The sequence below is a fragment of the Solanum lycopersicum genome, chromosome 5 (assembly GCF_036512215.1).
Source record: "Solanum lycopersicum chromosome 5, SLM_r2.1".
NCBI lineage: Eukaryota > Viridiplantae > Streptophyta > Magnoliopsida > Solanales > Solanaceae > Solanum > Solanum lycopersicum.
The window spans coordinates 2,212,077-2,228,569 of NC_090804.1; the positions used below are offsets into that span (position 1 = coordinate 2,212,077).

The 16,493-nt window shown below is 34.3% G+C and overlaps 2 protein-coding genes across 3 annotated transcripts; both read right to left on the minus strand.

Moving 5' to 3' along the window:
• Positions 1-2,366: 2,366 nt before the first annotated feature.
• Positions 2,367-11,295, minus strand: LOC101262813 (PH, RCC1 and FYVE domains-containing protein 1-like). Its single transcript, XM_004238740.4, has 10 exons — positions 10,961-11,295; positions 10,508-10,828; positions 9,874-9,960; positions 8,956-9,045; positions 8,538-8,618; positions 8,257-8,415; positions 6,040-8,145; positions 4,328-4,474; positions 3,599-3,879; positions 2,367-2,823 (listed from the first exon to the last, which is right to left on the minus strand). The coding sequence occupies exons 2-10, from the start codon at positions 10,553-10,555 to the stop codon at positions 2,727-2,729; spliced, it is 3,096 nt and encodes a 1,031-aa protein (XP_004238788.1). The 5' UTR covers positions 10,556-10,828; positions 10,961-11,295; the 3' UTR covers positions 2,367-2,726.
• Positions 11,296-12,500: 1,205 nt separating this feature from the next.
• LOC101263114 (HVA22-like protein c) lies at positions 12,501-14,656 on the minus strand. 2 transcript variants are annotated; one of them, XM_004238741.5, is made up of 5 exons: positions 14,418-14,656; positions 14,149-14,175; positions 13,912-14,034; positions 13,586-13,826; positions 12,501-12,683 (listed from the first exon to the last, which is right to left on the minus strand). In XM_004238741.5, the coding sequence occupies exons 1-5, from the start codon at positions 14,474-14,476 to the stop codon at positions 12,618-12,620; spliced, it is 516 nt and encodes a 171-aa protein (XP_004238789.1). In that variant the 5' UTR covers positions 14,477-14,656; the 3' UTR covers positions 12,501-12,617. The 2 variants fall into 2 exon arrangements, with proteins under 2 accessions (XP_004238789.1, XP_010320680.1); XM_010322378.4 differs by having other exon boundaries at positions 12,501-12,686; positions 14,418-14,620.
• Positions 14,657-16,493: the final 1,837 nt, after the last annotated feature.

The window sequence follows — 16,493 nt, forward strand, 5'->3', positions numbered from 1 at the left end:
GTATATGTCACTGATAAAATTTATTTTACTAGTTATCACTTATTCGTTCGTTAATTACAATATTGTTGTCTAATTATAACTGCACGAATAATAAATGTGATATAAATATTTGATTTATACATTAGAGGAAAAAAAACAAAAAAATAAAATAAAATATATATATATATATATATATATATTTAAAGTTTTAAATACGTAAGTAGTAGTATAATAACTAGTAGTATAAGTTTTATAAGTGAAATACACAAAAAGAAAATTCTAAATAATGTCACTATTTAAAGGACAAGAATTTCGCTTACCTAATATAAATTATAAATTAAGAAGAAATTGTCTACGCTTTTATGTTAGATAATATTTTAAAAATTTAAACTAAACCACTCGTATCTTCATATTAGTAAATAAACTTTGATACAATATTATCTAACAGATTGTATTGCAAACAAATGATAAATATCTTACAAAAAATAAATATGGAAAAAAAGAAAGACATTATAGGTCTTTCATTAAATATTGGTTTTAGACCACTACTTTTAATAGGCAACTCTTGTATTAAAAAAAAAATGGATAAGTCATGTAATTATATTATATTATAAAAAATTGATTCATATCATATTATTTAACTCAATTTCAAGTATATTATTATAATTTTTATCGATGAGTTTTTATGTTCAAAACATGCCTTATATGTTTATGAGAAATACTATCAATTTTTTTTTTCTATATAAGAAATCAAATAACCACGCAAAAATGTGTCCTCCCTTCGATTTTGTAAGACAGACTTTATGAATATCATTCAAGTCTTCTAATGGCGATTCTCGTCTTGGACAAAAGTTGACACCTTAACCACAAGACCCACGAACAGTTTGATAAAAAATAAATAAAAAAATTGATGGGTCAATGTCGATATTTGATACCTAGACGATATTTCAATTCACTTTATTTAAATTTTAATTTTGTTGAAATAATTTTATAGTTAAAGTAATTATATTAACTAATTCTCCATTTTGGTGGAAAAGTGAAAAATTAAGTTGTTATCTTTATCTTATGACTAGGTAGTGTTCACGCATGAGTATATAAAAGGGTATATAATAAATGACAAGCTTTTATAATACTCCGTATTACATATACATATTTTAACATTCATTTTACTACACAAAATTTGCGAAATTAATTTCTTTCTTCCCTCTCCTCTAATCATGTGGTGTGACGACCTTGATGCTACTTATATATCCATTAATCTTATTTTCTATGCTCACATCAAATATGTTGAAAATAATTATCATCCTTTAATAGGAAATTTGGATTGGGTAAGTAATAACCATGAATGACTAGGTTATATTTATATGACATGTTTGGCTTATTTTCTTGTTTGAAAGGACAAACCAACAAATCAATTAAAAAAAGTGAAGTCAAAAATCATACTTCCTATGTCTTTGTCAACTAAATATGATTGGTCCTAAATGCACACGTTTCAAGAAAAGAATGGCAAATCGTGGCTCACTTTTTCACCCAAAATTTTCATTTTCATTGTCAAACTTCCTTCTTGACTCTATTACATTCTTATGTTAATCCAAAGCCCATAATTACTCGCGATCGTCTGATTAGTGGGATAAAGATAATAGATTCAATTTTATGATATCTGATGTGATTGTTTTATCCTTCGTTTGGTAATGAGTTTATAAGACAATATTCAACTTGACACAAAATTTAAAACACTTCTCGTTCATTTATATGGTCATGCCTTGTTTAATTAAGGGTAAAGCGAAAATTTGAACAGATTAAAGAGCACAGTGTACCACACAAATTGACACAAATGAAAATTATTTTATCCCACAATTTTAGTATAATGGAATACATAATCCCATATAGAATGTGAAATAAAATAATTACTTTGAGATGTCGTTATTTATTCCATCCCACCAAACAAACGACCCCTCCAAGAATCTAATTGAGAAATTGACATAAAGAGCAGTCCCACCAAAATTATAACCAACAAATGTATATTTTACATGATATACATATTTTATTTTTGATACAAATTAGTGTATACGTTGTGATATCATAAATCATCTTTAGCAGATCGACCAAATGTGTAATTTGCCCATTTTAACTTCCATGTACTATGATAACAAGATGAAGCAATATTTCATTTTTGGTTGTAGATATCAGTTTGTTGAATTTTGAAAAGAATAATAATCTACACATGCAAACACTAAAAAAATAAAATACTTTTGTACGTGATTTTTATTTTTTATTTTCCACATGGCTTCCGATATCTATACTGAAGTCCAGTTAAATTTGAATCGCGCGTTGCAGGACCCGTTTGAGGCAACGCTTTCAACATGATGATGTATATAACATAAAAGAATGTGCAACTCTGACTGTTATATCAAATTCAAAAAGAAAAGCTGTACCTACAAATTGGTTGATTCTGCTCGCTAATTTTGCTACATGAAAACTAGCTATAGTTATAATAAAATCATCGAAATCGCGTCAAAAACGATATACAAAAAATACAAACTAAAACTCAGATTCTTCTAATCTCTCCATAACCTTTTCCTCTGTCTTCAGCTGATTCCTGGATGCTGCTGCTGCTCCTTGTTCTAGTTTCTAGTTGCTCAAAAATGACCAAAAATTCCTGTGTTATCGCGAAGAACAGAGATGATTGTAAAAATCCATTGGATAGCCTTCCTCAGCGTCTTTTTACATGACAAAATGTACTGTTACTAGACATGTTCTGGTGTGATGTTGTACTTCTCACAGATTTTTTGTCCATTTTCGTTCCACCACTTCTCTGCCTCGTCCTCTGAGAAGCATTTCCGGCTGTAAGATAAGCAAATGAAACACTTCAGTAAACATATCAAGAAATAAGTTATGATTCAAGTTGAAGCAGAGTCAAAATAAAGCAGTTATAAAGATTAATCTGCAACACATACTACTTTGTGCAACAGGATGCTTTATGTTTCATGTAGTCGTTGTTTGATCTCTGATGACACTTTTTCGTTAGGGTAGGTATGGCCGTATGGAGAGTATAACTCCATCTATTTGGATGTCGAATAGACTGTTTTATGAGAACCTTAAATCTATAGCAATAGTGTGAAGGCCAAGGGATGAACATTCATCCCATTCATAGTTTTATGAAAATTCTTTTCTTTGGAATCGTGGTCGTGTTTGGGTTCATAGTTTATGAACAAGGCAAGTGAAACTTTTCAATAGAATGCACAGTTTTTGGATAAAGAAAGAGTTGAATTCAAGCACGACCACGATTCAAAGGCTTTCGCTAAGCCATCTAGCGTGACCACTTTGGGGCAACACAGTTATTAGTTCTCAATTGACAAGAGGAAAGATATGTATATATGTTGAGATTTAATCTCTTTTGTCATTCTGGTGGAAATAAAGTGAGGCAGAAGACGAAAATATCGAAATGTACGAGCAACAATTTAAGTGATAACTGAACAACTTCTGCAGGTATTTTCAGCTCAAGTCATTGTTTTCTATTCCTCTCGCTAAATGCTCATTTCCAGCAATTTGAAGCTATTGATCAGAGCATTACATGATTATACCGTGTAAAAAATGAAATAGGTTAAAGGATAAGTACCTGAAACGAACTCGTTTCAGTTCATTGCCTCCATCAGGTAAGGAAATAAGATATAGGTACACGCCTGGTTCAACTTGTAACATGCGTTCTGGCTTCTGCCCTCTAGACTTCTTAGCTGAGACAACAGTATTAGAACTACCACTGCACTCGGTTAGGGTTGTGGTAGTTACACATTTACCATTTGAAGGACGGGTACAGTTAAACGATGTTTGTTCAACATTAAAATCTAAATTGTTGGTGGAGACCTGCTCTTCTGGAAGCCTTTCAGTTACCTCCTTCAGCTGTGGAAAGTTGGATTATCCATGCCATTAGAATATAGGTCACAGTAATAAACTAACAATGCACATTGGCAAAATCCTACACGCTTCCCCAAAGCTTATAAACAATTGACTCATTTTATGTAGCGAGTTTATGCAATGACTAGAAAATATAAGACATAACTAAATTAACAAGAACACCGAAGACATACTTACATACTCTGACTGGTTCCTGAGAAACTCAAATAGCTATGATGTATAATGAGAACCTAATAGGTCATGCATATGTTAGTTAGTATGTACCATGTAAATTTATGCCACGCCAAAACAGCAATAAACAGAATATACTATTGAATGAATAACATGCACATTACAATATCCAAACTAATAGGTGAAGTTCCCACATGTAGTTTATGTGCAATAAATATGCAAATATTGGAGATTAAGCATCTGAATTTAAAGATAAACTAACCTGGGCAGTCAGAGACTTGATCACGTGTTTCGCTGCTCTTCTTTTCTCTGCTTCAACTGCAGCTTTTGCAGTTGCATCCTTCAGCTGCTTTGTCTTTCTCCCAAGTTCAGCTTCTAGAAGTTGAGATTTGCTTGCAAGCTCTTCCAGCTACAAATATTTTTCGAGTCAAGCTTAGCAGTGTGAAACTTTTGTTATCACTTCACTTAGTTGCTCACAGAGGTTTGCGTCTAGATTCTCTAGAATATTTAAACTATTGTGTATATTAGTCGCGATTAACTATGTAAACACTAATTGAAATCCAATAGCATGAGGTAAATGCGCTGAAATTCCCACCTAGTCCCAAATCCAATACTAGTCTATTTAAGTTGCCATCTTGATCGACCATGAGCTTATTATATAAAGATGCGCAGCTAGTGATCATACACGTGTGTTATAAGGTATCTGATAGGAGTTTGTTTGCTATTTAAGATGCTGGACAAAGATTGTAATTAGTTCCTTGTCAAACTAAAAGCAGGTGGGCATGCATACAAAATTCAAAAATGTTTTTCAGAGGTAAGACAACTTCATTCTTAAGAAATTGGTATGCTGGAGAAAGATTTTAAAATGGTTTTCACTCCTCATTTCTTCTTCTTGTCGATATGCCTGCGTGATGGTTCATGATGTGTAGATGTGTAGGCAGTCATGTTAAAGGTAGCCTAGAAAAGAGAAGTCAGCCCATTTTCACACATAAAGTCAACATATATTTTCTTGAAGCCTAGTTATCTCTACAACACAACCTGGATAATCGGAAAGAGAAACAGTTGATGGTTAAATAGGGAGGGAGGAGATTTCGGGAGGCCGAACAAGAACATACCTTCCTTTCCTAAGAAGAGCTGAACTCAAGACTATAGCAAGGTAGAAATCGTAGAAGACGGTGGAAATGTATATGCAAGTAGATGATGAATAATTCTGCTACATTATCAATTTCTCGAGAATGGTATATGAGATTGAAAAGACGAAGATATACTAGGGAAAATTGGTTGACAGGGTAGACAGACTTAAAACTCAGTGAACTGAGATTGGAAGAACTGTTAAGAGTTAAAATAAGGTCTGAAATAACTGAGTAACTTAACACAGATTCTATTTAGAAAGCAAAAAATTCAATCATTTAAGGAACCTAATCTTTTAGCACCCAAAATCAATATAATGTGTACGACGACAACAACATACCACCCACAAATGGGGTCTAGGGAGGCTGATGTGTACGCAGACCTTATCCTTCCTTGTGAAAGTGGAGAGGCTGTTTCCGCATGCATACACATGTATTGATAACACCGCACGCATGCACACACATTGGCCACATGGAAAGATCAGTTTTAAATGTGAAGGTTATATGCTCTATTGAACTGGTCCAATGACAGCTCCATATGGGATGTTTATAATTTGAATCTTCCGTAGAAGCATATAAAATAGCAGAGACGCTGTAAAATGTTTCAGAAAGAACTGAAACTTAGCAACTGCTCTATCTGTTTTAGCATCTCATGAACTTAATGAGAGGCCGAACTAGCGGAGTGCTTCTGAATATTAGTATTAATATTTGAACAAGGAACAGAGATTTATCGTCAGCAGGAGAGCCAAGAAGCCATAAAGAGATATAGAAATGAGAAAACACAATCACTAGGATTTAGAATGAAGAAACTGAAAAATTCTTTCACAACATAAAAATAGCTCACCTGTGCCTTCAATTGTTTGACCTCCAGGCTTAAGCTATCATTAATTGGCTTCAAATTATCTTCCACTACTTCAGCCGTACGAACAGGAGGATATGAAGCTGGTATGGCAGGCCACAATGCACTTGCCTTTCCTAACAAAGGAGATGTTGACTGAGAGACCACTCTAGTACTTGGAAGAGAAGCTGAGAAGAGACTTTTGGAAACTCGAAATGCACTGATTGGTGATTTGGACAAGGAAAAGCTTTCCCTTGGGGTATTTTCAGTTTGAAAAGAAGATGCACGGTTCTCGTACTGATCAACCCTAGAAATTCTGCCCTGAGCACGATTGAATGAGTCAGAAGATGAGAGTCTGGAAGTAAGACCTACTAATAGAGGAAGCCCACTCTCTTTATCTGTCTGCTCATTTGCCTTATAAAGTGCATTTCCAGCTTTGACTTTTGGAACTCGGGAGAAAGGTTCTGATTCTATTGCCTTCTGTAACTTGTCAAAACAATCATCACAGACACGATATGGCTTGTTTGTGCTTGGGGCTAATGATGCTTTAAGTGACTTTTTGCTGCTGCATGCTTTGCAAAAGACAAACCCACAATTGTAACAATTGTGGCGTTTTCTTCTGAAATTGAAAGGGATACGACATCCAAAGCATATAGAATTATCAGCACTTAATGCCCAATTATGAACACAAATAGCAGCACTAAAATTTGAGCCACACACTATTCTCTTTACTTGTTTATCCCTCAATATATCTACTAGAGTAGGTGTACACTTATTCTCGCAGTCTCCATGACCAAGTTGCCCATTTTCACCCTTTCCCCATGTATAAACTTCTGTTTTGGAAGTTAAAACTGCAACATGATGTGAACCACAAGAAATTTCCTCTACAGTACTGTCAACGAAATAATCTTCCACACAAATTGGAGACATTCCATCAGCTAGAGGGCTACCAAGTTGGCCATAAACATTACTACCCATCGTATATACTCGGCCTGCAGTTGTCAAAGCAACAGTCATGGCATAACCACATGCTACCTGACTGAAACTTTTGTCAACCAATGCTGCTATGGACTCGGGAGCTAGTCTGGGTTTATTATCACCGTGTCCTAGTTTCCCTTTATCTCCATCTCCCCAAGTGAATAGTGTTCCAGACGGAGCATCAGATGGTCTGGAATCCAATCCACTCATTAGTTCAACTACAGCAGCAGTGTGCCAAACACCACAAGCAACCTTGAGTGTCTTCAATCCATTGAAAGTTTCCACCTCTCTAGGAGTAATACATCCAGAACGATCTCCGTGACCCAATGCACCAAAAGTTCCATCTCCAAATGTAAACAGGCGGCCAGCAGATGTTATGAGAGCTGTATGCCAAGGCCCACAGGAAACATGAGACACTCTTAAGCCTTCCATGAGGCCACATACTTTCTTTGGGATCCAGTGACTGGCTTCACTTCTGTGTCCAAGCAGACCCGAACTTTTAGTACCATCACCCCAAGTGTATAGATCCCCAGAGGATGTAACAGCACATGAATGATATTCCCCACATGCAATCATCTCAACATTCATTCCTTTGAAATTTTTGATAAGCTTGGGATGTGAAACATCTGTTTCCGCCCCATGGCCCAGTCTGCCCCCTGCCTCTTCACCCCAGCTGAACGCCTCTCCTTGTTTTGTGACTAACATAGCATGCCTATTACCACAAGCAATATTCTGAACGTCAAGAACCACACTTGACTCCAGTGATTTGGGAATATTAGCATCAATCCTTGTGCCAGATGATTTACCAATTCTGTGTTTGCCACCACCCAATAGCCCATTGCCAGTGCCTTCTCCCCAAATGAAGACATCTCCAAGGTTATCAAAGTCTTCAAGGCAAGAACCCTGGCTGGATGAACTTAGAGCACTGGATAAACTAACTCGAAATGTATCAGCTGTAGAACTTCGAGCATTTGAGTTGTCAATTGCTCCAGCAGACAACGAGCTAAGATTAAAGGAACCTGTTTCAGCAAGCGTAGGACTCTTGCCAGCTGCAGTGTATTGAATAATGTCAGCATAGGCTTTTCCAAGCCTGCTCTGAGGTAAACTCTCAGTTCTCTGATTGTCTCCTTGATCCTGAGGCAAAAAGATGTCATACAACATTTTGTATCAGTTGGAGGGGGAAGAGGTCAGAGGAGAGGAAGAATGAACACACACAACTGAAGGCACAACAAAATGCCAACATACAATAGATGAAGTTGATGTGGTGACTCGTTGACCAAGTGGACTATCCGAAAACATGGTTTCACTTCTTGCATCATATTTTCCTCTGCGAGAGCGTCCCCTCGTAATTATTGCTTTCAGCCCAGTAATCCAAACCTCAGCTTCATCCTTGTCTTTACAGATCTACACAGAATTATCATAACAGTTACTAGATTATTTTTTTAAGACTTGTAAATATCAAAATGTCATTTTTCCCGACCGGAAAGAGTACTTATTTTCATTGAGAAGACAAATCAGAAACCTACCAAGTCCAAAGACCGGTCGTTACAGATGAGAGAAAATGATTGATACTCCTTTTCAGGTCGAGGATACCGCTGGAATATTGCCTGAAGAGGAGAAAATTACCACTGTTTTGGTCAGCCACTTGAAAATAAAGGTCTAGCACAAGAGGAAGAGGAGTATAAACCACACAGAAAAAGGATCTAAACTCGACAGACATAAGAATAGCAATGCCCTTGTGAACTATAATATATGGTCTTTACAAATCAGTCATAGAGCACAACAAAGAACTCGATGCAGAAATTACTCTTGCTGATCAATGATCAGAAAATTTAATCCACCTTCTCTTAAAGAGTAAAACCTGCAAATCTTCCATTCAAATGGAACTTGAGGGAAAAAATTTCCTTTATAAGGGAAGAAAGATGTGGGAATACTCAAACTCACAGTTCTCTGTCCAGGAATAATCCTTGATACATGACACAGTTCAAGCTGTTTTTCTTCTTTGTCGTGGTACCATACCACTGCAGATTCATCCTGACACATCAAGAAATTCCTTAGTGAAATGGTATAAACACAACTTATAATCAGGTTTTCCAAGCAGTCAAAGAAAACATTAGTACTTAATCAAAGGGATATTCAACATTAAGTTTACTTCTTAAATTTTTCTTGGCCCTAGGATCTCAAACAATTCAATATCTTGTATCTTGTCCAGTATATGAGAAACATAAATGGAAGCGGATAATTTTAGGAAAAAAGAGGAACTCAATAAGCTTTTCTCTTGCTGTTCAAGCATGAATGCATATTTTGAATACTAAGGAGCACTGAAATGCACATTTTCACTTTGTTCTTCTGGTGGTGAGTTCTACTAATGTTTGTTTTCTGTGCAATTCCTTTCTGCTTTCCTAAGAATAATCTCAAATCTCTCTCTATTAGCTGCTTCTGTGAGGGTGACAGGGAATACTTTCAACACCATGACGCATGACTAAATGCAGTTCTTTCTGTTTCCATCATATCCTTTAACTCTAGCCAAGAACATCTAAGTGTATTATTCCTTTTACTACTTATCGCATCTGAATACTTTGGTGACAAAATAGCCTACAACATATTTTGTACCTAGATGTGGTCTCTAGTTTCAAAGGTCGCAATTGTCAATTCTATGCTAATTAAGGCATAGAAAGAAACCTTAATATCAAGATTTTAAGAGAACAAGGATTTCAAAGCTTTTTTCTGTCCTCTGCTACCGTGTGCTGCAGATATTAAGAACAAAAAGGCGTAGATACTGTACTCCAACTTTGATTTTGTGAACCCCATGACTGCCAATGGAAATAATATTTTGAACGATAAGATAACTAAATAACTTACATTAGAAAGACGAAAAGGACAAAACTTGGGTTTTCCTCTGCGTCCATACTTCAGCAGATTTGCTCCTTTCTTAAGTGCTGCAATGGCCTTCAAATGAAACAAAACCAACAAAACAGATAACAAGCAGAACAGTTTAAGTTCAATATCTACATGTAGGGTAATAATGCATTCATTAAATCAAGAGCCTCATAATGTACTCTATAGACATGTTGCTCGAACCCTCCAAAAATGCTACCATACCCATGTCAACCGTGGCAAAACCAGGATTTTCACTAAAGAGGTTCAAAACATGAAGATGTTCACACATGAAGAAGTCAAAAGCGGGTTCGACATCTACTATATATACATAAAAATAATTTTATCCATGCATAAACAATGTAAATTTTCACCAAAGGGATTTCAAAATATGAAGAAGTATACACGCGAAGAAGCCAAAATGGAGTTCAACATGTAATATATATACATAATAAGTAATTTTAACCATGTATATACAATGTAACTTTCTGCCAAAGGAGGTTCAGATAAATCCCTCGGTCCAACGTGGCTACGACACACACCCGACAATATTTTAGAAAAGTCCGAGCAACATAGAGTATGTCTATAGTAGTTTGGCAAATTAGAAAAATGGAATTACCTGATCAATGTCCCTATCAGCAAGACTAGACCTTTGGAAATCAGCCATTCAAGTGGTAATACTATTAGGTGAAAAACCCCAACTGTTGAACCAAAACCCATCTGAAAAACCACAGGGAAAAGTTTTCCCCTTACTAGTACACCCCATATACAAAAAACACAATATCCAATCCCCTTAGCTACAAATACAACAACACCAAATTCCTTCATCTATCCCATTCTACAACTCTTCAAAAATCCTCAACAAAACATTCCCTTTTTTCACATATAAAAAAAGCAATCAACTTTCAACTCCCCAGCAGCTGAAATCACTCATTCACTCCTACAACAACATGAAAAAATCCCCAATAAGTCACCATTTTTTCACATTACACAAAATAAAATCCAGAAAATTCCAATAAATTCAATTAACCAAAAAGGGTCTCATTTTATAACAAAAAGATTGGATTTTTACCTCTTTTTTCTTGAAAATTTGAGGTGATTCACTAATCAACCCCTTGATATTATTATCTAATGAGCCAGAATATTATCTGGGAGCTCAAGAAATGAATACAAACATGCAATTCAATGAATGTATTTGAAATTTAAGAATAAAAAATATGTTCTTGAAATTGAAACCTTAATTGTTTCAATCTTGTAAAAAAAAGGGTTTTTTCAGAAACCCATATTTTAGTAAAAATTGTTAATAATTCCAAACAAAATTAAGGAATCAGAATTTCTACGTGCGTCCCTTAATGTTCTATTAGGTGTTATCTGTACCAATGATCTCTGTTTTTTTAATTGTTATTTATTTATTTAATTAAAATTAATTAATTTAATCCATGTCAGTCACCCGACAAAATTGTACCTAACCTGGAAATCCACGATGAATGATTGCGATGTTTGGTTTTGTCTTTTTGACTAATAAGGCCAAAAAATATATTTTCTCTGTTTCAATTAATTAATTTATTTTTTATTTTTCAAAAAAATTATGTATTTTTTTGATGTAATATATTTTAGATATATCTAAAACTAAGATTATATGATTTGTATATTTTTAAAATTTTTTATTTTTTATTTTTTAAGTTAAAATTAGGCAAACAAATAAAAATAAAATAAATATATGTATTTATGTTTTGAGATTCTCTATTAGTCAAAAAGGAGAATTCTAAACATGACTTTTTAAATTAAATAATTTTTTCCTTTAATCAAATCGTTGATTCTTCGTCAAAAAGAAAAAGAAAATCAAAGTGCTTTTCGTTTTTTCTAGAAAAAAATATCGGTCATCCCATGAATCTTTATTTTTCAAATGTTATTCTTTCAAATAAGGAATATGGGACTTTTTTTATTAAAAAAAAATGCATTTATAATCAAATTTTGAATACCATGATAGAAAATTAATAGGTGATCGAGATTGTTTAGTTTGATTTAGTGTAATCTGTTCTTCTTTTTTTCATTTCCGTTATTATATTTATTTATGGTTGATATTTATTTTTTTATTAATTATTTTTAGCATGACTTTTTTAAAAATTTATTTATTTTACATATCCTATTATTAATATACTTATTCGAGTAGAGAGTCTATCAAAACAATCTCTATAATAGAGGCGGATCCACATGGTGTCCGTCGGGTGCTCGAGCACCAATTAACTTCGTTACGAAATATATATATCTATGTAGAAATTTATAGATATTTGTATAAAATTAATATAGAGCACCCAATCAATAAATGATTTAGTTGGCTCAATGGTTCCTGGATGGGTACTTAAGACTTTTTTAGTGTTGTTATACTAAGTGCTCTATAAATAATAGAAAATAAGATAAAATTACATGTACATCACCTTACATTTGGATTATTGTTGTATTAATATAAATACATTTTCAATAATGTTACCATGAAATTTATTTCTTTTTGTTAATTGCTTTATATTGTTAATGGACCAAAAAGTCCATAATTAAAACAAAACCGTCTTTTCCTAATGAGTGTCATTGTTCATTATTAAAAAAAAAATTAATTTGAACGTAGCAGATTAAATATTCTTAATTATGAGTGGAAACTGAAAGGATTATCGAAACATAGTTCATCAAAGTAAGTAATTAAGAAGTAATTTAATAGTACAAAGAGAAATTAATTAATATCGATAATCATCATCAAAGGTCATGTAGTTGTTCCTCCTGGTTCTTGCATCTCTATCAGCCTGCTAAATTAAAATCATTACCACTAAACTCAAAATTAATGCATGTAAAAATAAGCATCCAACACAAAAGTACTTTTATGTGCTTTACTCAAATGTTCACGAACTAATAATTACTATCTCAGCAAGTCACGTAATTTCATTGTTGAGGAAAATTGAAATCAATAGAAAAACGTGATTTTCTGAGACAATAACTACTAGTCAGATGACCATATGAGAAATTAACCCGACGAATGTAGTTTTTACATCAATCACGAACACAATCACTTTCTTCAACTCGAATATCTAACAACTTTTTTAATGCATACATATACCAAATCAGGATCAATTGTCATAAAAAGAAGAATAAGCTGTTATCACTCCTTGGTCATTCAATAATTACAACAATAGTTATTTTTTTAGTCGTAGTTATTAATTTGTAATAGTGCAGTTTTTCTTTCTAGTTATTTTAGTATATAGGAAAAAGAAGCAGAAAAGTAATTTCGGGTTTTTGAGTACTTTAATTCGAGAGATCACAGATTATCTCTTAACGAACCAACACAATATGTAGAAAAAAGAAAACCTCTTTCCGGTCTCCTAATTCACTCAAACATTAACTCTGATTTTGTCTTGCAACGTCCCATACTAGATCCATGGCAAGGAATACGAACATAAGCTAAGAACAATGCTACACTGCTGTTGATCATTTAATTAAAATCCTGAATCGACCTCTAAGAAAGGGTGTTTCAAACTTTGGTAACGTGAGCAACCCCTTTCTAGGGGATAAGTATACACATCCAACCCTCTCTATAATAACATTTTAAAATCAATTTCATGTTATCTCTAAAAACGATAAAACATTCTTGACAAAACAACACCATTATAAAGAGATTTGACCATATATGGAACACCAAATATAGATTTACCTTGGCTAAAAGCCTTTCAAATGCTTGTGGTCCATGTTCTTCAATATATTTTTCAGCAGCAGTTAGAACATCATCTGGCTTACTAAAAATATCCTTCTTCAAAGGAACATACCATATTTTAACTTGTGGATTTCTATAAAATGGTCTTATAAAATTCTCATAAACATAACATGCTCCATTGAAGTAAGGTAAAACTAGCCAACATATTGCAGCTAGTTTTGCATAAGACCATATTGGAAACCTGAAAAGTATAAAACAAATAACATCACTAGTTCATTTTTCTAAAATTTATTTATTGATTTGATGTAAAACTCGAATCAGCTTACCATTCAATGAGCTTAGAAAAGCTAAGTTCAAAGAGAGTAATCAAAGAATAAAGAACCCAATACGTTAGCCATTGTCGATCATCTGCACGAGACTTTGTTTCAATTGCCTTAATAGATGTATACCTGCCAAATTATGAAATCATCAGTAACAAAAAGGTATTTAAATCAGTTACCTAAAAGAAAAAAAAATTAAAAAAGTTACATTCTTAACTTTACTATAGAGATCAAGTAACTTACAGAGGATAAACAAGAGAGATTAGAGGCCTGGAGGAACAAAAAATGTTGAACCTTTAGCATGTGAAATGAGTTGATAAAATTACATAGCAAGAGCAAAAAAATGTGTGGTTACGTAAAGATATGCCATCTGAGCCTAACTTAATCCCAAAAGCCAAAGGATTAGCCGACTATATATAAGCAGACCACCAATCCATTCACGACTTTTACCTACTCTAATATTATATTATCATTAGTACAAATATATGTAGGTGAAAATTGAGAATGCTTACAAAGCAAGAACATCAATATTTTTGGCAATTACAGCAAGAACATTGTTGTCTGAACCCATTTTTTTGTTGAATGAACACTCAACTAGTAAGAAACAGTAGTACTAGAGAGGAGTGGCTATTAATTAGAAGATGAAGTGTGAAAAAGAAGAACCTGAAGTGATAGTGTAAATGCATGGACTTTTTAGTACAGAAAAGGAGTCAAAAAGGTAAGTGGAAAAAAGAGTGAATCATGGACTTTTGAGTAAAATTTTCTTTTCAAGAAGCATCTTATGCTTCACGAAAATCGAGGCACCGAAAAAATAATAATTGAAACTTCATTTCCTCTGTGTGTAAGGATAATTTTAACATGCATTCTGAAAACTAGTGTGAAATGTCACTCGTGGGGTGAAAATGAGATATGTTAGATGGTGGTGAGAATACAATCAGTGTGCAACGTCACTTGTTGAACTTGTTTTCTCTCTTCAACTAGGGAAGTCATTTTTTTCATTTTTAAGAAACTTTTTTTACTAGAGAATATTTTCAAAAATTTAGCCACAATCACCTATGTTAACAATGTCATAGGGGTCTGTGGCTCTTGCAGGGCCCTTTTGTATGATAACGGTAGTTTCGGGCCTGCTTGCGCTAGCTCGAATTACACCGGGTACTTTCTAACTCTCACTAGCACAATTAATAGGTAAATCACCTAGCATTTGTCTCTGCTGGGATTTGAACTTTGGATGTTCCGACACTTCTTCGGAGTCCCAGCCTCATTATGATCTTCATGATTTCTTCCATGCTCTGCTGTGGTTGGTCAGAAGCTTCAGCATTTTAACCATCCATCACGTCTTTTACCACGTTCTTTGGGAAAGAGGGATGTCTCTTCTATTTCTGGAATGGGGATTCACTGTAAAGCAAAAAACAACATGTTTTAAGCTAAGTTAAGCAATAGTGCAATGTGCAATACAACAACTATCTTGAACAAGCAAGTGCAGTCAACCTTTTGTAGCCAACAGGAATAGTTCAAGTGCAAGAACCTAACAAAGAAGCTTACTGATTCCTCACACTCAAATTCATTACCACTTAAATTCTTCAACTACTCAAACTACATACATGAATCATGGCATGCTACTAAGTCCTAACAACAGTAATTCCGTGTTTATTCATCACATAGTGGGGGACCTGATGAAGGCAACGATTCGTAACACTAGTAAAAAAAAGACCAAAAAGAGACCTAAAAATGGAGACCTCAAAAATAGGTCAATAATAAGAGACCTCATGAGGTCGCTATTTAAATTAATATCTTTTAATTTTTTTTTTAATGTAGGAGAGACCTCGTAATAATTTTTTTTTTACCTAACTTATTTAAAAATTTTAAATTTTTAATCTAATTCTCATAAAATTGGAGACCTCATGAGGTCTCTTAGACAAAACAAAAAACCTAGCCAAAATTAAAATAACTCTTTCTTCCCTCTCTTAATTTTTTTACACGATTGCGCGCCTCTCTCTCTTTCTCACTAACCTCGTCGACGGCGCGCCTCTCTCTCTTGTCGTCATTGTCGACCGCCTCTCTCTTTCTCGTCGTCGATCGTCGACCGCCTCTCTCTTTCTCGTCGTCGACCGCCTCTCTCTTTCTCTCTCTCTGTCGACCCTCTCGCATTGCTATCTCTGTCGACCCTCGCTCTCTGTCGACCTTCTCGCTCCGCCGCCAGGTCTCGCGCCACCAGCTCGCCAGCCACCGCCAGTTGCAGCGCCTCAGCAGCAGCACAGCGCCTCCATCTCCAGGTAAATATCTTCGCATAGTACAACTACTTATGGTTTCACGTGAATTAGGACTTTTTCTTGTTATTTGGACACCACAAGGCATTGGGCATCCTAAGAACTTGTGACCAGAAATTGTGACTTCCAATTGGATTCTTGAAACTAATCATCTGTTCAAAATTAAAAAGAATAATTAGATCGTCGCTTTGAGAATTACTAAAGATATTGTAACACTACTAAAAAAAGGCCAAAAAGAGACCTAGAAATGGAGACCTCAAAAATAGGTCAATAATAAGAGACCTCAAAAATAGGTCAATAGGTCGCTATTTAAATTAGAAT